The sequence below is a fragment of the Aythya marila genome (genome assembly GCF_965140915.1).
Source record: "Aythya marila genome assembly, chromosome: 8".
In the NCBI taxonomy this organism is placed as follows: Eukaryota; Metazoa; Chordata; class Aves; order Anseriformes; family Anatidae; genus Aythya; species Aythya marila.
In genome coordinates, this window is record NC_139049.1 from 28991641 (window position 1) to 29018823 (window position 27183).

General features: G+C 39.4%; 1 protein-coding gene across 4 annotated transcripts in view; it reads left to right on the forward strand.

The window, feature by feature from the left end:
* Window positions 1-27183, forward strand: part of FGGY (FGGY carbohydrate kinase domain containing) — a 179559-nt gene that overhangs the window by 93899 nt on the left and 58477 nt on the right. For all 4 annotated transcript variants that reach the window (XM_082766574.1, XM_082766575.1, XM_082766573.1 and 1 more), the window contains exons 7-8: window positions 11761-11889; window positions 16366-16469. In XM_082766574.1, the coding sequence (XP_082622700.1) occupies window positions 11761-11889; window positions 16366-16469 (233 nt within the window). The remainder of the gene's footprint in view (window positions 1-11760; window positions 11890-16365; window positions 16470-27183) is intronic.

Here is a 27183-nt window from a genome sequence, read left to right on the forward strand (position 1 = left end):
TTTCAACAAACTCCACATAGAATACATGGGTACATGTCTGCTGGAACTGGAGGAACAGAATATGACCTAGAGAATTACATCAAACTGTAGGCTAGAACTTGAAGCTTCTGAAAAGTACATACTGTAATGCACCTTGAAAATTCACCTTTTCAGATCCTTGGGCTCATTATCTTATGTATATCTAAAGTATAAGATGCTTCTTGTTTTGTATAATAGCGCCGAAACCTGGCCTCAGGTATAATACATGGTTATTTCCATGACCTATTTTTCTGACCTTGCCTTTTTTTCAAAAAGGAAGCTGTTACATTCATTATACTCAGCTGCGATAAAATCTAAAAGCAGGACAGTGACCTTCATTCACATGCCTGTGAAGAGGGAGTAAGGAGCTCCCTGTATGAATGTGGAAAACAGACAGCAATTACTCTTTAATTCCTTCAAGTTCAACTTCTAAGCTGTGCCTGCTAGTCTCTTGGTAGGATCTAGCCTCAGAAGGAGACAAAAAGACACCAGAACAAGCCAACTCATTCCCTGCCCCCAAGCTGCCCCACAAGTCTGAGGTCTGTCTTGTGTGCTGGGGAAGTGTGTTTTATCTGCCACCCCAAATCTTATCAGTGTCACTGTATGGGAGTAGTAACATCATTCCGGTGAAAGTTGGGGTTTTTGTTTGGTTTAATGAGTGTTCAGCATTACTTGACGTGGTAAAGGTACTTTGAATGAGCTCAGCTTATTTAAATTACTCAGGACAGTGTAGGTGCAGCTACCAGGGAAGTGCCAGTCACTCCAGCAGCGCTGGTCGATCTGCAGCTAAAACTGTCTTGTATTTTGTGGAAGCAAGGCTCCTAGCAGCTCCAGAGGTGTCAGCAGTGGTGGCGAGGCAGCATCGCTGCACAGACCTCCTCCCAGGAGCCCACAGACACTCTACTGAGCACAGCAAACCCAGGCTTATGCCTTGCACAAACTCAGCTGAGGCTATATTTCTAATACCACTTCAGGGCACTGTCACATGAAGTGAACAACCTCAGCTGCTGTTAACTTCAGCACATTAAACAAATTGCCTTCCTTTTGTATAACTAACTCGTGTGCACTTTCAGGAGGCGTATAATAACGTGCTGCACCCAACAGACCTGAATCCTAAGCAGTGCACTTGGCTGCCTTGCAGATTAAGGAGCCCAAAATTGACAGATAACCTCCGTAGGAGTAGGTTGGAGGGAAACTGTACATGGTCAAAAACTCCTCCTCAAATAAAAATAAAAACAAAACCCTAACAAGTCTGAAGTAATTCTTGTGGAATTTCCCTTTTTGTTCTCCTGTAGAGCTTGCCCAAGCCCACATGCCTCTGCTCAAGGTTTGTTTAGCTCAAATACAAGGATGGATTTTAATGCCTGCACATTCACATTGAAAAGAGAGAGAATATTTTTTTCCCATATCTGTCCTAAAAGATTAGCAGCAGTAGGCTCTGAATCATAGTTTTGTTGTAAACAAAGCAAAAATCACAAGATAAAATTAGCTGAGATTTTTTTTTTGAAAAATTACCAATTAAAAATAGGCAGAAAAAGCTGTGCATTTTTAAATCTGTAATTGATACTAGTATTGTTTCCAATCAGACAATGAATCGCTATGACTAGAGGTTTTTTTGAAGTAGCATTAGCTTTCACGACACTGAAAATATTTATGGAAATTACCTGAGAAAAACTTATTTAATGTAAGTTTTTCTTTATTCTGATAAATACACTTTTAAACATCACTTTTAAAATGTCTTGCCCTTTAAAAATATATTTACTGTAATCAGAGCGCTGCTTGTGGTTCCAGGTAGCATGCTTCTCGTAGTTTCAGTTTAACTTAACATATAACCTTGTTGATAAGGGTGACCCTCACTTCTGACCTTTTGCATCTTCCACCAGTGTTTCCCACATCAAAGTGTGGGTTCACATATGAAAATTCCCAGGCCTCTGACATTCTGCATTTCTCAGAGCAGGCTAACCTTTCAGGGAATCCACATAAGAAGTTGTTTGTGGTCCCTTCTGTACATTGTGAATTTACTGAGCATTTTTGCGAAGGTAAAGATTTGTATCTGGAAATACTGCAAAATTTATTGATCTCATTAATTTGCCCACCGTGAGAGCAGACGATGGCTTGTATTCAAAACCACTGTGAAAATGCTGTGTACTACAGGCATTAGCATTTATCTGCTGTGGCGAAAGTGCATGATGAGTATCTCTTTGTGGTATTATAAAACCTAGAAAGACATTAACAATTCCGTTAAAATTTCATGTACTATAGACCTCTTAGGGTACCGAAGCGTGTATTCCATTTGGAGGAAAATGCCTGATAAATTTCCACCACAACCCTCTACTTCAGGGGCTACTTAAGGGACCAAATAATGATTTTTTATTGAATGGTAATATTTTATGCCAGGTCTCTTTTCTTTTTTTTTGCTGAAAATGGCTCAATTTGTCTGAGAGAACATTGCAGGTACTGCAGGGTAGGTTTCAGCGTTCTCATAGATTGTGTGTTGAAGGCTGAAATACTGATCCTTTGTAAACAGCAGCTTGTTACCTTCTTTCATCTGTGATGGCACACTGATTTTATTCATTTTATATATATATATTGTAAATAGACTTAATTCTTGGAAATACAGCCCTTCAACATAATGATTTTTCTAAACCCACTTCCCAGCCTTTCCTGAGTAGGCGTCTAGAGCCACATCCTCAAAAGCGAATAAATACGTGGCTGATAATTATAAGATCTTTGTGAACATCTGAGGCAGAACTGAGGGAAGTATTTGGATTGCTTAAATCTCACAGGTTTTATGGAAATTCAGTGTCTGCCTTGAACTTAAGAGTACTTGAAATTAATATACTAATGAAAATGACTGTTGCACGCACAGATTGTGATGTCACAAGATTGGATTTTGTAGATGATTACCATTGCCAATCCTCTTCATAAAATTATAAAACATTCTTAAAATTTTATTGCTTTTTTTTCCTGAATTTTCACATCACATAGTCTGGAGATCAGTTGTATTCCTGTCTTCAGGCAGCACATCTCTCGCTGTTTTTTGTCTCCGAACTTGTAGTTTCTCTTTATTGGCTTTAGAGTAAGGCTGTTAGAATTCTTTCATGTTTGATTTTGACTTTGCAGGTGATGGTGGTGTAAGGAAGAACACCCTCTGGTCCTTCTACACCCCTCTGCTTAAATTCCCTTCTGGGTCTGCTACCCATTCATCCTTATAGACAGCCTCAGAAGCTTTCCTTTTTCCCCCAGCTCAGAATGCTTTCCCTTTTCCACAGGTTGTTTCCTTTGATTTCCAGAAGGAAATGGTCAATCTATTAGTTCAGCCAATTTTCTATCTTTTCCAAGGCCTTTGATGCCAGATCCTCCAGTGTATGTGAGGGATTTCCTTGGAGGCTGGGAGAGACAGATTTTTTCAGGTCAGTTTGTAACTGCCAGGTCTTCATAAAACTGGATTGTAACAGTGAACTTCAAACACCACGCCTTGCAAATAATAGAGAACAGTAGGAAAAAAGTTTCTCTTAAGTATAGAGTCCTTTTATCTTTCTTTTGTATTTTCCTATCCCAAATAAATTAAACATGTTACAATTTTGAACAAAATTAAAAGGATGAATCACAGGATATTTGCACTTATATGCTGTCAGAATCCATGGAATTTACAAGTGAAGAGTGTTCCAAATATCCTAACATTTTTCTGGCTTCCTGTCATTTCAACGTGTCCAAGAGCTGCAGCAACTGTGAAGGAGGTGAAACTGGCACAGTGCAAAGAGGTTTTAGGGTGTCTCCTTCCTCAAAGCTTGAGGCATTATTTCATAATATATGATTCAGCAGTAAGATGTTAAAAATATTTTTTCTCAGAAAAGCAACATATTCTTGTGATTATTTTTTTTTTCTTCTTAATTTTGACATCACTGAATCATATGAATGGTTGAGGTCAGAAAGGACCCCTGAGGATCATGTAGTCCAGCCCCCTTGCTCAAAGCAGGGTCATCTCAGCAGGTTGCTCAGGGCTGTATCCAATTGAGTTTTTTTGTTTTCTTTTCTTTTTTGTTTTTTTGAGTATTTCCAAGGATGGAGACTCCAAAGTCTGTCTAGGCAGGCCAGCCTTTCCCAGTAAACACATTTGTTTTTGTAGTTAAATGTATCTTAATCTATGTAAGCTTGTGGAAATTTCCTCATGTCCTGTTGCTGGGTGGCACTAAGAGTCTTGCGCTGTCATCTTTACTCCCTCCTATCAGATATTTATACACGTCGGTAAGATCTCCCTCCAGAGCCCTCTCATTGCTGGGCTTAGTCTCAGCTCTCAGCCTCTGCTTGTGTGACGTGCCTCTGTTGTCGTTGGGGCCATTCTCTGGACTTGCTCTCTTACATCCATGTTTCTCCTGTACCGTGGACACAGCACTGCAAATGTCATCTCACCAATGCTGAGTAGGGAGCAAGGATCACCTCCATCAGCCTGGTGCTGCTCTTTCTAATACTGCCCAGGATGCCATTGCCTTTGTTGCTGCAAGTGCACTTTGCTGGCTTGCATTTGACCTGATGCTTACCAGGAGCTACAGGACCTTTTTGTTGTTTTTTTCTTTTTGTGATTGTCAGCTTCCAGCCTCTTCTGGTGCATGGGGTTCTTCCACTGCAGTGCAGGACTTCCCTTGCCCGTTTCTTGAATTTCATGCATGTCCTGTCACCTGAGTTCTCCACGTGAGATTTTCTTGCTCTTTCTGATAACTGCTCTTCAATAGGCTGGATTAAACTGCTTCAAAGTGAATAAGACAGCTCAGGTCTGTCTCAATGCCTTTCCTGAGTGACAATTTTTAATTCCTCTTCCACTCTAAGGAAGGGAACCATCAGTCATCCTCTTTATCATCAGGTTGAGTTCTGCTGGCAGACTGTACCTTTCCAGTTCTCCTCTCTCATGCAAGAAGTGAGGAGTACCATGCTGTGTTCTTTCATCTGCAGGCTTCATTGTGGGTTAGATGACTAGTATTAAAAGCTTAGAGCTTTCAATAAATAAATAAATAAATAAATAAAACTACCTGCTGTGGACTCCTAAACTTCTTCCTATAAAGTATGAAAACGAGGAGCTTTTTCTCTGAATTTTTGACTTTAATAGTAATACCTGAAGCTTTGTAGCAGACTTTGAGCCTGTTGTGATTGCTTAATATTTAAATCTGTTAACATCCTTTTTCATACAATTCTTAAAAAAAGAAAAAAAAAAAAAGGAAAGCAGAAGAACCAAAAAAAAAGAAGAAGAAACAAAACATCCGTTCCCAGAAAAGTTGTAGGTCATTTCTTCTTTTTACCTGGATCATCATCTCTCTGGTCCTGATTTGTTCATCGCCTTTTTTTTGCTCAAGCCTCATGCTGAGATGATTTTTAAAACAGAGATGTCTGCTTTGAGTCAGGATTTATAAAACCAGAAGGGCTATTTCAAACAATTTGCTGACATCCTCTAAGTCAGAGGCTGTTGTACTCCCTGAAATTGATGTGTAAGTAGTTTAAAGTGTATCTTAGAACCAGTCTTGACTCTATAATTTTCTGTGACAGAGCCCACTTCAGACATAAAGGTTGTTGATTGTTAGTTGCTCTCATTGCTCAGAATTAATGACTTAATTAAATAATTCATTTTTTATCTAAATTTTAACTTCTTACTCTGGTCTGCCAGACTGTAGTGACATGCCTGACCTGCACAGACTAAAATTTTCTGCTAAAGAAAAACACTGAGCTACTCAAGGTTTTTCACCAAAACTCTTATGTGAACTATCATACTTCTCAATCCCTATAATTGCTTTTCCGACTCATTTCTGAACCCTTTATAATGCATCAGTATCTTCTCAGTATGGGTATTAGAAGTGGATACCGTGTGAATGTGGTGGGGAATAAGACTGTACAAGTATCAGAAGCTTAGCTGAAAGATTCAAAAGCATTCTTTCAGTAACTGATTGGGTTATTTTTGGTCTGTCATTTCTTTCAGTTTTGAAAAGGGGTAATTATTTCTTCAAAGAGGAGATGCTATCATTTGAATTACATTTTAAAAAAATACAGTAATAAAAAAACATTCTGTTATATAGTAATCCATAATTAGTACAAGTTAAATTGCCTGTACAATCTAAGTGATGTATTGTACCAAACCAGAGTCTGATTACTTGCAACTCTGAAAGTACAGCAATAGTCACGTCATCTACACTGACGATGCTTGTTGAGGTACAGTATCTGGAGAGACTGTAAGGAATATTGTACTGTGAAGTGTCAGAAATGGAAATAATCAACATACTGAAATTACTGTTTCCAAGCAGAAATGTGAAGTAAGGCAGCCAAGTTTGGATGCGAATACACTACACCTAGTTACGTAGCCATCTAAATACATGTGCTGTATAGCTGTATGCATGTCAGCCTAGTGAGTAGTGAACCATGCATTACGCGGAATCTTCATTCTGCACTATTTCACTGAAATCTAGTAAAGACAACCCAACCACGTCCATCAATGTACATGCCTAATGATCCAGTGATGCAGAATGTTGTTTTTTCTTTTTCTTCTTTTTCTTTTGACCTTCAACCAGGAAAGCTTTCCATTTATACATGAGGTAGCTCTTTTTAATTTGGACAAGAAGGATATGGTATTTGTTGAAGTAGGCACCTATGCTCTGCAGACCAATTTACTTTTCAGCTTAATGAATGACAATCTGCCTGTTTTTGCCTGTATTTAGCAACCTAATGTCTGCCTTAAGTAATTCCAGGTTAGGTAGTTGAGCTGTAGTTCAGTGGAAGGCACGAGCTGTATGGGAGGGTGGGATGGAAAGGACCCAAACTAGACTTGCCTCAAGCTACTGTGGCAGTTCAGATAGACAGAGATTAATTTGGAACTGAAGAAAGCCAAAATGATTTTGTTTAACCAGCTGGTTTTCTCTCTTTTAAATAAGGTGGCCTATAGTATCACAATTTGTTTGGGTTTTCCTCAAAGAAAATTCTCAAGTTTTCAACTACCACGTGGGAAATTTTATGGAAGATATTTCCATGTTAAAAACAAAACACATCTAACCATTTCTAACACTCTTCTAACCACCATACTTTCAGTCCTAAGAAAAGTGAATATTATTTTCTAGTCCACATTGTTATCCCATTTCCCTTATCTCTTAATGATCCTGTTTCTGCCCATCAGCCAAGTTTAAAAATTGCAGAACAGTCAGTCACACCTCAGTTAAATGTGAGTATTGTATGTAATAGGGTGGGATAGTGAGTAATATATTTCATGTAGGTAGGGCTGGGATGACATAACGGAAGATTTATATCACTCAGGTTCCTTGCATATCCCAGAATTCTGGCATTCTGTGATGCTACTATTATAAAGCACAAACATCAGAGATTGCCTGCAAGCTTTGCAATGAACTAAGCACCTAGATGTGCTATTCTAGATATTACAAAATCTTTGAAGAAAATGCCCCACAAAACCTATAATAATGCATCTCAGAGAAGGGAAAAATACTCTTACATAACTTATTCTGAGATCCATTTGGATGGATGGTCCTTCTTTGTACTGGGCTCCAGTTTCCCGTGATGCTTATTTAGCACCATTTTATTTAACTAAATGACTTTCCTAATCCATGCGGTAAGTCATTTATTTAACAGCATATTTATTTTGTGTGTTGGCTTTTAAATTAAAAAGCATTTATATTGACCAGTTTTGGAGGAGTATTTGTAAAAGTTAGGATGTGTCCTTTGGCTGGGGTTCTTTCTGAGGCTGCAGGGATTTCAACAAGGGATTTTTACATCCCTTCACGTTTGCTGTGTCAAGTTAGTGAAGAAATGGGACAGCCCCTTTTCCTTTTTTTTTCTTTTTTTTCCCCTGTATGTTGATGCACATATGCAGCCAAATATAATTGCATATGCAGCGCAACTGTGTTGTGCGTGATGGAAGGAAAGCTGTTCTGGAGTGAGCGGGTATGTCATAGCTGAGTCAAGCGGGCTCCTGCTGCGCTCTGCTTTTGTTGTTTGAAAAAGGTCTATGTACGAAAAAAAACCTACTTCTGTTAAATATTAGTAAGACTGTACAGTGAATTTTGATCACCGAAGTTGACTGAAGATGTATTGTCTGCCTGGTGTGTTACGTCTGGTAAATAGCTAGTTGCTGTGGAAACTGCCTGAAAAGGTAGAGGGTCACTGGTACCACATAAATTCTTTAAACAAAACCTGATCATAGCAAATTTGAACATTAGTCTTCGAAAAAGGATAAAAGAGGAGGAAGAGATTCAGACAGCATTTTCCTTTTGTAAACTTGCTGCTTTATAGGGGAAAAATAGCTAGAAATAGTATGTCTCACAGAAAATGAAAAGGTTGTGGAGGCACTGCGTTACTGAAACAGCTGTACGAATGTGAAAGAGAAAGTTCTCCAGCTTCAGCCATTATGGGTTTGTTTGGGTAGGTCTAATTTTGGAAATCATTATAGCAAAGGTAAATGACTTGCACAGGAGACTACTGTAAACAAAAGACTCGATGCATTTACTTTGGCAGGAGTCTTGAGGAGACTCGTTCCTTTCACTGCCTCTTTTACACAGCCTCCTGTAATGCCCTCACTGACGGCCTCTGTGTGCAGGCGGTTCTCATTTCCCTTCCTCCCTCTCTGACAGCTTCTTTCCCTGACAGGTAGGATTTAAGGGTGGCAGCACCTGCTGCTGAAGTCCTGCTGGGTAGCTGTGTAATGCCTTTGTTTTTGTGCTAGCTGTCCCTTGACTTTTCAAGCCTCTGCCTTTTGCTCAAGAAAGAATCTCCTCATTCTCTCCTAGCCTAGTCCTGAAGTACCACCTGTTACAAATCCTTTGCTTTTTAGTTGTGGCTCCTCTTTGGTTGCTTTTCATGTTTTGTTTTGTTTGTTTTGTTTTTATCATCTCATAGCTTTATACTTACAGACTGTAGGCACACTGATGCTTAGCTGAGTTTTCTCGTTTTTCGGTGAGGAGTAAACCATGGGAGTGATAATTCCCTTTCTAGGTCTCGGCCCATTCCACACCTACTTACTCACTCTTGTGTGGGTGGGGAAGCAGCTCTTGTGATGACAGGAGTGGCCATGCAGAGCCTGCTTTTTCTCTTTTATAAAGCTCCTTAAGAACATAGGCATGTAGCAGAGCATTCAGGGATTTCTAGAGCTGGGAGGATGAAGTAGAGGGGCAGAGTCGGTATTCTGGCTGCTGCACTCGCTTGCTGGCACCTCCCTGCTGCACTCCCTGACCTGGGTGATGTAGGAGACACCTCCTCACACTCCTTGTAGTGGGTGTCTTCTGCGTGCCATCACTTCCCAGGTGGTCAGGAAGCGTTTCTTTCAGTTGAGAAATTGCTCAGCTCTACCTAAAACAGGCTGGCCAAACCTTACCTTTAATACATTTATTAAAATACAAGTTTATTACGCTGTATCTCCAACGCACAGGAACCCATCCCTGGACATGTCCTCACCCACTTGATGCCCATGGGGGACAGCAGTGCTGCTGGTCACTTTGATCTATCGCTGGTGCCAAAGGAATCAATAGGGTCATTTGCTGCTGCTGCCCTTAGAAGCAGCACATTCTCTTTATCTCTGCAATTGCTCCCTTAGTGCTTATTAACTAGGAATACAATAATTGAGAAGCTGGTAGGAAAAGATTTTTTTTTTTAGTAGCTCTGATCTCTAAAATGGAGCTTAACCACATAATAATAACGCATTAAAATATTTGACCAGTATTACTGATACAAACAAGCTGCCAGTGGAATGGAGTGCCTGGAAAGAGGTTTTATATCAGATTGCTTTCATCTCGTGCTGTATATACAAGGTATCTGGCTGCTTTCAGGTCATGTAACTGGTTCTGAAGAAAAAGATATGGTTTTAGCTGCATGAACTCTTTTGAACTTCCTTCCACCTGCAGGGTCTTTGAATGTCAGGTGAAGCACACAACTTGGATTATTTTCTGATGTCTTAAGAAACCAAAAGACAACACACAACTTTTCTTAAAGAGAAACATCCTGCTCTCAAAACTTATTGAGGGGAGAAATCACAAAAGATACACCTCTTGTAACAGCTAGCACAATAGTTTGTGTTTACACCAGGAACTAATAAAATGTAGACTTCTTTTGATGTAGAAGATAGAGATGTAAAGAGATGGAGAGATGAGATGTAAAGATATTATCTCTTCCTCCTGTATAAGTTAGTGGAGAGTGATGACTTCTGCTTAGTGTGCCTAATAATTGAATATAAACCCAAAGCCAAGTCAAAAGTTTTGGCCATACATATTTGTTTTAAATTTCCAGTATGAGATTCAGCCTGACATTTCAGAGACAGAGGTGTGGCCGTTGACAGAACAGAAACTCTTGGCACAGCGAGCACGGAGTGGTTTGCGTGCTGTCTGCAGCAAAGGCAAAGGTCTTCTGCCACGGTGATGTATAAAAATAAAGACCCACTTTCCACCTGTGAATTTAATATTACAACCTTCTTTTCAACAAACAGTAAGGTAGCATAACTATTTTTAGAAGATAATGCTCATGGGCATTGGTGTGTTCCTGCTAATTTATGATACGCTGTTCCCCTTAATTGACCTCTGTTGTGGACAATGTGTTGCTTCCTTTCTACACATCAAAATGCTTTTTAGGTGTAACATTCTCACTTGAATCAACTGTGAAAGTAGGCTTTTCTTTCTTAAAAAGGAGTTTTGTCAACTCTGCCCTGAAGATTTGCCGAACTGAGTAATGCTAAAGATATGTACTATTAAATGAGCACGTCTCCAACTTAAAGCCATCGTATTGGCAGGAAGGTGTATGAGAGCTCCTGCTGTGGCTTTTACTGCTTCTCACCCACCAAATCTTTAGATAAATAAAGGTGTGTGTGTGTGATTGCAGGAGCTGCCACTTATTGCTTTGGCTTTGGTTAGACTCAGCTGCCAGAGAGGAGGCTGTTGGGTGCGGGAGAGTCCTTAAATTCAGAAAGTTTCATTAATTTATTTTTTTTTTCTAACTCCTGAGTTACCTCTATCACCATAGTTTAATTACTGAACAATATCTCTTTCAGCTAGAAAGAATTAAATATGTTATGTTAGTGGAGGCGAGACCTGACACAGGCTCCTTGGTGTCAAGGCAGAGGGAAGGGTTGCACCGACTGTTCTTGGAGTGACCATAACGTTCTTCATACTTCCAGCAAAGTCCCAAAACTGGATGATTTATGCCTACGAGGAAGTAGAGCTGCAGTAGCAGGAATTTGATGGTTTAGGAAGTTCCAGAGTTTCTGTTGTTAGCCACCTTATTGCTAGTGGAAACTCTCAGAAAGGGTAGAAATCAGAAGGAAAAAAAAATTGGTCATTGTCTTATGCAACAGGAGTTGCGAGCATGGGCTGAGCTGAATCCCATTCCTGCACACAGGGAATGGCTGCGGGCAGTGTAGTCAGCAGCTACCCCAAGAACTTGGAATTTCTGCACAAGTATTTCGTATCTCCTGGAAAGGTGCCAAGCAGAATGTAATTGCTCGTGGCAAAATCTTTCTCCGTGGCTAGACAGGACGTTGAATGCGTTTGAACTTTAAAATTGCTATGGGGTAGCTTGATCTAGCATGGTTGTGTTTAATATACAGACACATAATGAAACGTATTTCTTAATCAGGTAGAGTTCTTTGATACACTTTTTGTTTTGTATGTACCACCCTAACTTCAGGGGGAGGAAGGGAGTTCTTGTAATAACATATGTGTTTGTTTTTCTGTTTAGTAAATTGACAGGTGTATGGTTTTTCTTGTGTCTGCCCAGGAAACCACGTCTTGTCTCCTGGAGAGTCTGTTGGAAAAGGTCTAACGCCAGAAGCTGCAAAAGATCTCGGTCTCCCGGAAGGGATTGCAGTAGCAGCATCTCTCATTGATGCGCATGCTGGAGGACTAGGTACTCAGTCACATATTTGCTATTCTTGGAAACAGGAATGTATTGAATTAATTTTAGCCATTTTTTGCATAGCCGGTTTTGTATCCAGTAATTTGCTCTGATGCTATTCTTATGAAATAGCATAACTAAAATAAAATAAAAAAAAATCCTCACAATAACTACTAATGTTGAATATCTGTTTATAGCAAGGTCCTTAAATATCACTGTTTATTTCTTTGCAGCTGGGTTTCCAAATTGTGCATTAACTTCTTTTAGTTCCACTTTGAATTCCTGAGTTGAAACACCATTAGGTTGGCAAGCCAACATGATGACAGTTTACATCTTCTATTGCTGAAAATTTTGTGAGGACAAGTAAGAGAAATAAAAAGTTTCAGTTTTGAGGGAGAAGACTCATGTCTGAGGCTTGTTCATAGTTGGTCTTCCTTCTTAGTATTAGGAGCAATTCATCCCTTGTTTAAGTAATGCAGCGGAGCCTTTTTCATATACATTTATGATAGCAGAATATGGAATATATGCTAAAACCAGTGCCTTTCCTCTAGCCATAAGAGGATGTAAATACTGTATATTCAAACAAAAGTGAGCAATTCTTGTTGTAGCAAACAAGAGTGGAGGGAGAACTGGCTGGTGAAAGGTAATTCCCTTCTGAGGCTTTCAGTATTGTATCCATAGATGGAGTGGAAGGCCTAATAGTTTTCTTTCTTTTTTTTTTTCTTTTTTTTTTTTTTTAATTTATTTTCCAGCACAATATTCTGATATACTCAGTTTCAGGTGTATTGAAATATGTTTGGTGAGGCTCAAGTCCTTCATTTTCATACTATGCTGTTTGTCCTTATCTAAATACAGTCAAAAACAAAGTGATTCAATGTAACTTTCAGCAGGAAATTGAGGTTTTTTAGTTTGGTAGGTTAGAAAAAAATTTTACCTCAGAAAGTTTCAGTGTTATTGAAGCAGTACTGTTCAATGGAAATCTATTGCTCATCAGAATATTTTTATCTAGATCTAAATGAAATATGATTAGTTGCTAAAGTACCAGTTTTGTTTCAAATATTTTGTGGTGTTTTAAATTTTATTTATTTTTTCTAGAAGTTGTGGCCTGGAATTTCTTATATGTTTAAATCCATTTACTTGGCTTCTGTAATTTTGTTTCTGTAATCTTTTGCTTTTCTTATTACCTCAGAAGAATTAGCTCTGGATCCAGTGTTTTGTTTTGACCAGCTGCAGAAAGGAATGGATGCAGCAAGGAAGACTGAGTTTTAGTGTCATAGGTGTAGATATGTTGAGTCCTTACTATTGAGACTGATTTAAAAATCAGTTTGTGTCAATTAGTATCCTAATTGACCAAATCATACGATATATAGGTGCAAAAAAAAATGGCAGTGCCTTGGCTGTTTTGTGTTCTTGAAATGGATGTAATGGTAAGCTGGTCTAAAATACAAACATTATTATGTTGACAAGTTCTGAGAAAAATATTTTAAATTAAACTTTTAAATTTTGTTTTTAAATTTAATGTTGTGTTTAAACAGGTGTTTGGTGTATTCTAATGGACTTCTTCATAGTCACCTACCCTTTTTTCAAATTGGACCATAGCATCAGATCTTTTGCTATAAATATGTATTAGTAAGCATTTTTTGTAATGGCTAAATCATGAATGTTTAATCAGAGAGTTTCTGTTTGTCTTCCTGTCTTCATACTGTGTGTACAGCAAAGTATTTATTAAAAAGTGGAGAATTATTTGCAGCATCTCAAACCTCTTTAGAGTTTGGGACCAAAATCTCTGTAAGACTACTGTCCAGAAATAGAAGGTAAAAGAAAAAAGTTTACAAAATCTGTTCTGAAGAATTTATGCTATATGTATTTTGAGGATTATATACTGAGGACAACAGTTTTTCTAAAGGGTATGGCTTATATATTAGTACACATCAGGGTAGTTTGCAGGACAATAACATCCAGTGGGTGCCATTACTCTCATTCTTGAACAAATTCGGCTTGTGGTTTTGAAAATAGCCTGTAGTAGGAGAGTAAGGAAAACAGCCCTTTTGCATCCTGCAGGCTAAACCAAAACAGTGTGATGGACATCTTGTTTTCAGTGTTAATAGCATTTGATGTGCTGTTCATATTTGCTTTTGGCTGGTTATAAAACATATTTTTGCTGGACAGGTCCCTGGAGTTTATGAAGGCTTTGAAGTTTTGAGTAAAATAAGGTAAAGATAAAGAATTATTTAATACGTATGTCAGTAGAGGTCATGTATAACTCCTCAATCAGTCCATCTGATACCTATTACAGAAAGGTAAAAACCTAAAAGCCAAATAGATATGTCTTTCATTTTGACCTACTGTACCAATTTAAAAGAGTCTACAGATAAAAATGTGAGTATGGGAGGCCAGTCTTTTGGGACTGATCTCATAAAAAGAGATCAGCATTGTTTCAGCAAAACTAGAGGATTTATTGTCCAGTATCTAAAGTACTTTGTCATTGTGGAAGAGATCCAAAAGTATGAATGCTTAGCATTGATTGTTTTAATAAAATCTGTCCTAGAGTTTGTGTGATACACAGACTTTTTCTCAGTTTGTCTTCAGAACCTTCACAAAATTTTTAGTCTGCTTTAGATTATGAAAAATCACAACTAACTTAAAGATAAAAGTAACTTCTAAAAATAGTTACATTATTATTGGTTAATAAAAACATATACGTTTTCAGTATTACTATTATTATTTGCTATCTGACTTAAATTAATCACAAATAGGAAGACTCCAGTAACTCTAAACACTAAAGCCATTGACAAAATTCCACTGATTTCAGTAAAACCCAAAAGGCATATTCTGCAGAATGCATATTTTGCAGATGCATGTTTTCATAGTGATTAAAAAAAAAAATCTAAACATGAAGCTCTTCAATTTTGTATTGTTCATGAAAATACATTTGCAACATGTGCTGACAAATCAGTTTAATATTTCTTTGCTCTGAAGCATGAACAGTATTTTTAACTCCTTTTAGAATTTTTAATACAGTATTTTCTAGTACAGGAAACTGCCTTTTAGATAACCGTATCCACAATTCTTAATATAAACTCTTGCACATCTCTGCTTGAGCAGTGAAAAATAAAGTGTAAGAAACATTACTTTTAGTTTTCTGTTGTTCCTTACAAATAAGCTCTGTGTATGACAGCTATGCTCCTATGTAGTCACAAGCCAGCTAAGATAAAGGGGTCTAAGGAAAGATTTTTCCTTATAAGGAAAGACACTAAAATTTAGCCCTTAATTTTCTGATTATTTTAGTAACTTTCAACCATGATAATACCACGATAACCATGACAACCCTGATAAGACAAAGCCCAACAGATCGATGTGATAATAGAATCTTGCAATGATGTCCTACACCAGAGGGTGTTAATGAAATGTAGCATGCTAACCACAACACTTGGCATCTTTCAATTCTTAAAATCTTTGATTTTGAAAATATAAAATGTCCAGCAAACGTTTTTGCCATCCTCCTACAGTGTGGAGAAAGATTGTTGTAGGTTTGTTTGTTTGTTTGTTTTGTTTTGTTTTTGTAGGATTGGCAACATAGTCACCAAACTGCACCTTGATCTGATTGATTGAAAAATAATGATCAAGAGAAACAAGACAAACTAAAGAACATTTCTTGTCATGTTGCTTCAGTTTTCTGGATGCAGGACAATGCAACACAAGAATGCAACCTAAGAGGAGAAGGAGAGGGCAGAATTTGCACTTCAGCCTGCCCTTAATTGATCTAAGCATAATAACATGCATGTTGAAGTTGGCTGTAGATCTGCCCCAGATCTGTAAGCAAACTCCTGGCTCTTCTCTGGCATCTCCTGGTATAAATTCCTGCTGTGAGCTGAGTGCTTGTTGAATTTGTCGTCCTTCCTGTCCTGTCCTGGATGCAGAAGCTCCTCATAGCCAAGCACAACTCCTCTTAGGGAAGGAGGAATCTCTCCTCCTGAGGATGCTTCTGTCTGACGTGGACAGGACAGCTGCAGCAGGCAAGACAACAAACTTGGCATCTTTCCAGTCTCCTGCCAAGTTATCCAATATTTCAACTCGTCCCCTGACAAAACCCATCATACAGTATATACAAGATGAACTGTCAACAAATAAACATACCTGCTGGAGTGCCTTTCCTAGCAAGGCAGGCTTTTATTCTGTATCTTAGTGTACTACCTAAGAAGTAAACAATAACCAAAGGTCAGCTTATAGTTGAAATAACACTTAAAGATTATGATGATAAACATGAACAAGAAATCATCTCGTGTCCTCATGCATCTGTAATAATACTTTAAAAACCTCACACATTATATCAGCTATTTTATAGCTTTGTTTATTTTCTAAGTAGACTTATTATGATTTGCAGTAGCGGTGTGAGATACTTGGCAATTATTTGTGCATGGAAAAGCACTGTTTTGTGAGGGTTGGCTTGCTCTTCTTTAAAATCGAATTTTAATTTTATTTTAATAGGAGTAATTGGAGCAGATGTGAAAGGACATAACCTGCCATGTGAAAACCAGCCAATTACATCGCGAGTTGCTATGATCTGTGGAACATCTTCATGCCACATGGGGGTAGGTTGTATGCATAGTCCTAATTTGTACAGAATATAGTAACTAATGTGTCTGAAGGGAAAAATGACCTTTGTACCTCTCACCCTTTTCTTTTGCCTCGATTTTTTTTTTTTCTGGTAACTCTATCTTTAACTTTGGATATTAATTATATATTACCATGCATTTGCTATTAAGCAAGGACTTTAATAGTAGTAGAAATCAATACTGAAAAATGACATGAAAAGTAAAAACCGCGATGCTAGAGTGGCTTAAAGAGCAGGCTGAAATCTGAGCTTGAGTTATCTGTGACAAGCTTGTCACTAATGTGTTACAGAATAGTGTCTTTGGAGAAGGAATACATATCTCCAGTCACAGCCCTTCTCCATCACCACTTCACTTAATCAATATAAATCGTTCTACCTCTGAAAGTTGCCATGATCTATAGAATTATGATCCGTATCATGACTAAAAAGAAAAACCTAGATAAGCAATTTTCACTTTGCTAATTTTTCTCAGAGAATTAATACAAAAGCTTTTTCTGAAATTGCAATTAAAATTTAGTGTCTGCTTTTGAAATTTATACCTTTTTAAAATGTATGAGTCTGAAAGCATTCCATTTAGATAAGTACCCTTTTCTGCCACATTTTTTATTTAAAACTCATTTTGCTCTTAAATTTAGAGTGATAATAACTTGTTTTTTCCTAAATGAGCACATGGCAGTGGGAGTGCTAGAGGCTTTAGAAAGGACTAACATGCTTCATGGAGAGAGATATCCAGTAGAGAAAAAGAAAGAAAGGCAATAATAAAATGTCAGGTTTAGCAGAATCTGTAAGTTGTCTTTGTAGTAACAGCATGTATTAAAATGGTCTTGTCACATGGATTGTAGTTCAACAAAGCATTTAAGCACATGATTGAATTTAAAGATATGAATAATCCCAGTATTGTGAAGTAGAGCATTTTTTAACAAAAGCTTAAATCCTGTACAACTATTAGAATATATTTGGGTTCCTTCCCAAGTAAGAGATTCAAACCTCTAACTCCACCACTCTTAGCTTACTTTGTCTCTGAAAAATCACATTGATATCTCTGTGTCTATCAAGGTGCAGTTAAGGCACGCTGCAGATACCAGCTCTGGGGGAAGACCATGCCCCTCCAAGCCTGCCCCTATTTTATTATTTCCACTTCTGATGGAGGTTTCTGCCCCTTCAGAATAATCTGTTTATGTGAACTCTTCCTAACCTGTTTCATTTAGCTGAGTTAGTTTAAATCATTAAACTAAGCTGGGTTAATAGAGACATAATACTGGGCTGCCATGAACTAAGGAGCTCTCAGACAGTTTCCCCAAAAGGTCTGAGGGCAACGTGGAGCAGCTGGAAATGGGCCAGCTGGCTGTAACTTACTCCTTTAATATAACTCACCCTGGAGGAGGACATGTGTATGGTTATTTATTAATTTTTAATCTATGTATATTGGTAAGTTCCAATGTAGACCCAGTTCACAACTGCAGTTTGTTTCCTTTGCCAAACTGGAGCAAAGCATGTCAGGATAGAGACTTTAACAGCACTTGCTGTGTGTGCACTCTGTGACAATGTTAGACGTGGCTCCATCAGCTGTGCTAATGTAAGAGAAGTGGCGTGATAAAGTCTGTGCTGATGTGAATCAATGTTCTCTTCTGTCCTTAAAGCTAGCCCAAAGCCTGCATAGGCTACACGCCATGGGCAAGGTAGAACCTTTCAAGACTCTTAATGGTTTGAATGCAAGCTCAGGGATAGATGCTTGTGCAGTTTTGGGTTTATTTAAATATAACTACTCAGCATTTTATAATCATTTCCTTCACTGCCTTCTTTCACTCCACAGATCAGAGGTCTGGCAATCTCTAGCCAACAGACAATAAGCCAATTCTGAACTTCTCTGGATTTAATCTATGAAAAGATTTTGGTTTACTGCTCTTTTATCTATTACCTGCATATACTGTATGAAATAAATGTGGAGCACACAGAGCAGTTGTATTTGTGTTTTAATGAGACCTATACGCAGCTGCATTTGGCTGGAATTAGCTGTTCCTTTTTTTAATTAGGGCTATAAAATGAAAGTATATTATACTTGTGTTTTGATAGAAATATATATTTTCTCTCCCCATGTGCACCGAGGGACCCTCAGGGCTACAGAGATTAATCATCGAGTTTAATTTAATGCAGTGGGAGAGAGACCTGTGTGGTCAGGCGGGCATTAAAAAGTGCCTTTGATCTGCCTCAGGTGCACTGAGCCCCAGTGAGCCAGCAACAATAATACCTTTGTGAGATGATCAGAGAAGAGAGAGGGAGAAAATGGCCTGTGTGGAAACTCAAGGCCGTCCTTTGTTGTGGTTCTGGCAAACGCAAGAGCCAACTGTCAGGAGAAATTCAGAAAACAGAAAGCAGGGTGAAAGTACGGTTGGATTTCTTTCAAGGGATCGTAACAGGAAACTGTTCAAAATCATCTGCTGTGCCTCCCCCCCTTCCTCCCCTTGGTGGGGGCAGGGGTGCTGCTGCTGCTCGGGGTGTCTTGGTACAGCATTTCCCTTCTCATACTCCGTGAGTCACAGGGCAGGTATTGCTCGAGCGTGGCATTTGCTTTAAACTTTTAAGAGAAATAACTCCGTGACCCAGTTTTCATTACCTCAAGGACTCCGGAGATCTTGAACAAAAGACTTTGCTAATCATGCCTTTGATATTTTAGAGAGTACAAATGTGGAACCTAATTTTACTCCTGGCTGTAATAGTTTAATTTGTGGTAGAAGTATCGTTTTTAAGTGAGGATACGCTTTTGGAATAAACCACTGACAGTTTGGGGTGATCAGACACACGCGAAGCATTGTGTTTCTGTTGAGATACTTGACTAGCTCATGAAAGAGGCAAAAAACATGTTGTAATTAGGCTACTGATCCACGTCCAGGTCCGAGCTGGTAGTTGCTGAAAGTCGCTGCCACCTCAGGGCTCATCCATTATCCATGAGAGGAAAAAAAAAAGAAAAAAAAAAAGATGGTCTGCAGAATATTTTTGGACAGTTATTCGTTCTGCGTGATTCTCTGCTGCCTCCTTTGCCCTAGCAAAAAGTCATCAGCGAAATTTTGCATTTGGAATGGCAAATAAGCTGTCCTTTTACTTGTGAAGGTCTGTCCCTCAGTTCAGGGCTGGGATTCATTTGCTGTGGCTTTGATCTCTGTGGAGAGCGTAGGTATGCCTTTCAAGTGAGGGACACTCAGTGGCTGGCTTTACTGAGTGGGCTGCTGCAGGTCATTGTACTGTGTAGAAAGGGTCTCTGAACTCCAGCACCCACATTTCAGTGTTGGAACTTTTAGGAGACTTTGCTTGTGTAGCCATGGTGACAACCCAAAATACGTGAGTCGTTTCTCACAGTGAAATAGCAGCAGGTTTGAGGCATTGAAATAGAAGCTTGGAGGTTATTCCCAAGTAGTGGTTTGCATCGGTCTAACAGACATGCCTTAGCTGCTGGGAATAAGGCAGTTGGTTTCCCTAAAAGCCTGTCTTCCTGCCAGTGTCTTATGTGTCTGATATTTTAACGTTTTCAGAAATCCTTTGTTTTCTTCTGAAACCTGTGTGTGATCGGAGGGATTTCGGTACAGACATCTGTATTATCTTGTCCCGCTCCTAAACAGAAACATGCTTGCCCTTTTGCAGATGTGTAAAACCACAAAGAATTGGGTTAACTCTTGCAAACAGCAAAAGAGCAATACAAACAAGGGTACTCCTACCAGGAATTTCCTAGTCTTCCTTGCAGCAAATAACCCCACAGTGTTGCTGCTTCTTACTGGTATATAAATCTAGTGATTTCCCGTACATGCTATTAGAATAACACTCTTTTCATGGACACTAAATTGACATTATAACACCTTTTATAACACCTTTTTTTTTTTTTTTTTCCCTCAAAGTAAAATGTTTATGATACTAACCTTTTTGAGACTACAGGTTTGAGTAAGCTATGTTACACATAGCAGATTGCGACCACTCTGGTTTTGGAGATTTTGAAAGGAGTTTTAAGTAATTTTTTTTCCCCAAAACTAATTTTGTAAGTGTACTGATTATGTACTACATATGCGTAAAGTAGAAGGGATCCACCTAAAATATCCCGGGTCATAAAACATGTATAACTTTTATTTCTGCCTATGCTGTGGTGAATTAGGTGCAGTGAGGGATCGGTGTTCTGCTTTGCACTTGTTGCAGAACAGTTGTTCCCATGACAAATATTTGTCATTCCTGCCCGAACACCTCTTTGGATTCACAGCTGAAGGAAGTAGCCAGAGCCCAGAGCAGCTTCTAACGGGAACATTGCCTGGCGTCATTTCAGCTTACTGAGGGAAAGGGGGATCTGAATTTGCTGGCATTTCGGTCCCAAATATACCATGTCTGTGTTTTGTCCCGTTGAGGATCTCTCTTTGTTTTTTTTTTTTTTCCATCTTCATTTGGTGATGTGATCTGTGTGCTTCTTCAGCCATTCCTTTTTCTTTATCAGCAATCTGTGCAAAATTTCCTTTTGGGGACTGTCAGGTCACCTTTCAGTTTAGATGGAGTCTCTTCCTTTGCATCTTTTTGCTGCTCCTGCGCTCCTTGTCATTGTGAACTGAGTCACCTGGCTTGCTGCACAGTGCTTTTTTTTCCCCTGGTGGCAATGCGCATGTGGTTTGAAGCTTATAATTTAGTCATTTTTAAAATTTGAGAAGCACAAGTAATTCACTTTTTATCTTGCCAGATTCACTATATAACCTAAGAGACAGAGCTTGAGCAACTACACAAAGAGCAAAATGGGCAGCTCATTTTGCTGTTCCTGTGCTTACTATGGATTATTTTAGGAAGAATATCCCATAGTCTCTTTTACCAAGCCTGACTAGTCTTTGCCTGTTTTCTGCTAAAGGAACTTGAGTCCAATTTGCTTATTCTAAATTTGTTCATTTGATTCTCGTGATGACTGGCAAACACAATAGGGCTTCGTTGCTCCACAATATCCGCCCAAGCTGCCAGCTTTGTTCACACAAATAGAGTGCAAAGCACGTTTCCACCCCCAAAGCATGCACAGTACGTGTCCTTTGCAGTACATCCTGGAGTGGAGGCTGCAGAGACATGCTGGCTCAAAGTGTTCTCATAGCCTGATCTCTGTAATCTCGGTGGGAGCCAGACCAGCAAGTGGATTCAGTATATTTTGGCTCCGATACCAGAGTCTCCTCTTCAGAACATGCCACGTTGTTAAAGCAGCAGACTTTTTGAGTAATTACTATGCAGGGACTCCTCAGCTGCTTGAAATCAGCTGTGACGAGAGGAAAACTCGCGGAGACGAAGCAGCCTGGTACTCGCTTTGCCAGCTGTGCTGAATGCAGTGGGGTGGCACCGAGCGATGGGTTTTTGGCGAGGGGGCTGGGGGCTGCGTGTGGCGCTCCAGCCTCATGCCCCACGGTCCCCGCTGCACGCGCGGTCCTGACGTGAAACGTGCGGTCTCCGAGGGGACAGGGCCAGCAGCCCTCGGCAGCGACGCTGAGTGCCAACTGGCTGCGACCCAGGGTTTAGCAAAGGCAGCAATTTGTCCTGCTGCTGACCAGGGGAAAGGGGCTGGCTTTGGGAGGGTAAGGAGTGGGGAGAGAGGGGAGGAAAAAAAACTACAAGCAAAAGCAAAGCTTTGGAAGCAGAGACTGCCTAGAGAAGTTTTTGAAATGACCCGAGCAAGCCTTCTGAAATTGATAAGCGCTTGCCCTCTTGCTTTTTTAATATTCTCCTCTTCCTTAAGGCCGGTTCTGCACATGTGAATCACAGAGCCAGTGCCTTTCAAATGGGAGAAATAAATTAGTGTCACAGGAACCTCTCCCTTACTCTGTCCTCTTTCAGTTCAGTTCTGCTGGCTTCTATATTGCATTTGGCAGCAGTCACAGTGCTGACTTCCCAGCTAATGAAGACGTTTTACATTCAGGGAGGGCTGCATGAAATGAAAACCACATTTTCTTCACGACTGTTGATACAGGTTGCCCATCCTTTCTGTACACAAATTTAGCCTTCTGAGGAAAAGGTCACGGAGCCTTTTCAGCCTGTGGCCTTCGAAGGGTTACACGTCCATAAAAATGCCGCTGCCTCCTACTTGTCCCTCAAAGAAGTCCTCCACACCCTTTTTTAATGAGACTCTCTTGTTCCATTTTCTAGCATCCTTGGTTTGAAAAAGAAACAAACAGAGCTGTAATATCCCCTTCGCTGGCATTAATTTGACATTGTACGCTTTGTTTGCTTTGTTTTGTTTTTAAAAGGCGAGAAGTAAAATATTTCTGCTAGCAGGGCATATAAAAGATTGTTGCTTTTCTGACCTCCTTATTATATTAATAAAAGCTAGGAAGAATTCAGTAGTGGTGGGACATCATGTGCAGGCAGCCTCCAAAACCCAAAGCACTTACTTGCAGAACTAGTAAACCACAAAGCTTAAGATCTTGAAATGTAAATAGGAAGTTGGGGAGTTTACTTTAGAGCCAGCAGTGGTGAGTCTGTATAATGTTTATTTCTGCTTGCCTCCCAGCCTTTTCTAAAGCTTGGCGGAGATGAAAGGAAGGTTTTCTCAGTAAATGGGTTATTAAAAGTTTTTGTTATGACCAAGATTCCTTTGTTCCTGGTCTGACATAATTCAAAGCTCAGGTATGCGTTGGTGACTGGAAGAATGGGATGTTGCTATTTAGTATGTACCTGCCAGAGAAATCCAAGTTTTCCATCCCATCACTTTGCAGGTAATCAACCTGTTCTTGGGAATGTAGCTGAAAGCAGTACGGTCCCTGTATTGTACGGACACTAGGTAATGCTTAGTAACATTTCCAGAAAACTGCAGTCAACTCTCCTTCCCTTTTGTGAACAGATCGTTCGAGTTCAAAGACTCAAAGAATAGATGTGGATAGAGTGAACGCTTTGAAAAATGTTCTGCTTGGAGACTATATGAAGACTGATATTCTACAGACATCTCCCTGACATCAGTGAAAATGCTTGCTTTGAAAATTCCAGCAGACACAGTGGTTTTCATACTGCGGTTAACTGCAAACTACCCCGTGTGACACACAGCCATATATTAGGGTATTTGATTTATAACACAAAGCCTTTCTGCAGTGTCTTCCCTTCGGTGGTCTCAGGGTTCTTGCAACAATGAATGAAAGGGGTAAGAGAGACAGAACTGTTATTCTGGTTTTATTAGGTGCAAGACTGAGGCACTTTGTAGTTTACTAGATTTTTAATTGTTATGTCTTTACTTTTGCAAACTGCACCTATTCAGTGCTTTGGGACTGCAGGACGTCTGAGTGAGAAATTCTGCCATGTATGTTTGAGCATGCAAGACATTTCCCTGTTCTGAACTGACAGTGTTTACACACTCCAGACAATGCTATATTACACTATATGATAAATGCACAAACCAGAGATGTTTTCTTCCTTCCTCGGATTTTCTGATCTATTTGATGAAAGCACAATGGATGTAGAGGCTTATGTTGGGCTTCCTCCAGGTCTGACTGCTAATAGGGCTCATCACCTTTTCATCCCTACTTGTTCCATGCTTTTCCTTAGAAAGCATGAGCAAGAGACTGGAATTCATACCTACTTCTGTTGACACTGGTAAGATTTGTCTGGTCTGGCTGCCAGAAATACTCTGCTGCCTGACTTGGCCTCTCTGCTGAAAGTACTGTGGGATTGAAGGTTACCTGTTAGTAGATTTGGCTCTAGAGGCTAGCACCTTTTACCTTGAACTGTAATTCTTGTATATTTTAATAGGGGGTTTGTTTGCTCTGTTGGAGGAAGGAAATCAGATTCTGGAATCTGCAGCAAGGAACATTACAACATTTTGTTGCTTCATTGATGTATAGATACCATAGGATTGTAGGGGATAGGATAAAACAACACTAATTCTGCTTCATTCTTCATATACTAGTATTCTTGTTTATGTTCACAGCAGTCCAGAAGCAGACCTCCTTTGTAACAAGATTTTCCTGTTTCCTTTTCTATGTTCTTCAAGTGATGATATCAGATTTGACAGGTACAACATCTTATTGATGCTGCCAGCTAACCAATTCTGATTCTTCCCCCCTTGACCAAGAAGAAGGTGTTAGCCTGAAGCCCACAGGTCTTGACCAAACCTGAGTGCCTTACTGGCATGCTCTGTTACTTGGAGAGCTGGAGAGGTGATTTCCTTCAGATCACAAGCATATAGCGTATTTATATATAATGAATGGTCTTTCCAGTTGACTTGTTTACCTTGTTTTTGTGAGCAAGCATGAACTTATTAAGCACCCTGCTTATTTGGTGTGTCTAGATCTCATGGTGAACCAAAAGGACAGGTGATGTCTTTCACTCATACTAACCCTTTTCTCTTAAGAACTTAGCTGGACTGTAAAGGATTAAGTTTCAGATTAAATGAAAGATTATAAAGGATATCCTTGGTCATCTGTTAGGATGTCTCTGGGCCCTGAAACAATTAAATAGAGTTTTCAAGGAATACAATAATTGTATGCAATGCAGCTTCGTTTTTTTCTGTTAGTTTTAAAATTTTGGAGGTAGCAGTACTTGCAGTGAGTAGCATGGAATTTGGTGCCAAAATCCCAAATATTGTTTAGTATCGTTGGTTTGCTTCATGATTCGGCCAGACTCTTTCCTTTCTGCAGTTTATCCACTTGCAGCGTGAGCATCAAACTGAAGTTGTGCAGAGAGATATTTTGGTAATGAAATGTGTGTTATGTCACTGCCAGGTCTTAAGGACTCCCAGGGCCAACGTGGTGTAAGATCTAACAGTATTTCTAGGTATCTTTTTACTTTTCTGAACAGCAACAATTTCCGCAGTCAGGCAACTTTTTCATCAGTATTTGGACAGTAGGTGTTCTAGTAGCATTTTTTTTTCCTTTTCTTCCTTTTTTCTCCCCTCTTCCCCCCTCTTTTTATTCAGCCTCTCGTGAAGCAGGAGTTATTCATCCAAGTTTCCTGCTGCTGCTCCAACTGTGTTGGGGTGAGGATCTTAGATGGGGCAAAGTTTATTAGGAAGAAAGTAAATCTCTTTTCATACAATCATTCTGGAAGCAAAATGAGGAGAAGCGTTAGCTGCTGCTTTTCTCCCAGTGTCAGCTGGGAATCACAGTTTATGCTGAGTTCATTGTTTATAACTGTGGGTGAAGGCCTGAGGTCCTCTCCCAGTGTTTATTCTGTCCTTGGGAGTTTGTCTCAGTAAGTAAAGGCTGAATAAACACCAAGTAAGGTTCTCAGGATTTACCCATTTAGCTGTTCAAATAAAAGCGTGTTTAAAATAGTGTGTGATGGCATAGCCCATGTAATGTAAATCTGCTTCCATTAACTCAGGGGTATTGCAGAAGAAGTTTTGTTTTACCTGTAAGTTTTATATTATTGTTGGTAGTGGCCTTCAGCAATATAGAAGGAATACTTACCTAATAGTGAAAAAGAAAAAAAAAAATCTCGAAAATGGACTGCATTGTGCAATAAATATGAAATATCTTAAGGTACATGGGAAGGGCATCCAGAGTAGGTAAATAAACCAGACCTCATTTTAAAAGATTTTTTTCCTTGATGTTTTGTATTAATTGCAGTAAGCACTGCATGTTTAGTAGAATAATTCACCCCCATAAATAATGAAGTAAGGAATGATACATCTGTGCAAGAAAACTTGAGCTACCTGCTCAATGCCACACCTGTGATTGGTTTCCCACTCTTCCCTTAATTTCTGTTACATCATCTACAAAGCTCCAAGTTCTTCAGGATTGTCACCATCTGATAGAATGAGCTGACCAAACTGGGCTATCGAGATTTGGACTACTTAGCATGCATGTTAGAGATGACAATGAAAATACTTTTCAAGAGAAGGCAAAGGTCTTATGGCACAGTCTAAAGGAAAAGGTATGAAACAGGATAGCCCGTATCTGCCTGCAATTTGACAATTCTGCCATCAGCTCTTTGGGAAAAGGTCAGTGCTCAAAAACTCTCTTATGGAAAATCTGTGTTCGTATGCTGACCCGGCATGTCATGCTGCTATCCTCCAGCCACAGTGACAAGGAGTGGGCCTGCCTTGCACTACACCAAGACTTCTCAGTGGGTTTTTAAGTATTATTTGGAGGTGGAGTTGGTTTGTGAAGTTGTTCTTTTGTGAGTATCTGGCATGTGAGGTGCAGCAACCAGCAGTATTTGTGTGATAGCTGTTCCATGCGCACGTTTCCCGACCTTTCAGGTTGGGGTGAGCTCTTGCTAGTCTCATAAAACGAGCTAGTGCTGCAAATCTTATCTGTGGCATGTTTCTTTAGGAACCAGAACTGAAGCTGAAAGACTGTGAGCTGGAAGAATAGTGCTGAGACACTTCAAAAACTCCAATGTTCTTTCAAAGCCTTAAATTGATCTCCAAGTCAATGCTATAGTAAATTTATTTTATATAACCCTTATTTAAATTTATTATCTATAAACTCCATCTTTTGAATGGGGTTTTTAGTAAGAGATTCCTGGCTTTCAAGCAAAATATGCTCTGTCTGCAATTTCAGTCACTTTTGAAGATTTGATGTCTTGCGCTGCTTGGAAGTGCAAACAGAAACTTGCTTGAACCTTCACTCACTGGAGACTGGGAGGATATTCTGGGGAGAAATTATTGTATGCTTACCCTGTTCCTGTGGTCTTCGCTAAGCTATCTTTTACTGGCCACTGTTAACAACAGGTTAGTGGGCTACATGGATCTTTTGGTTCAACTT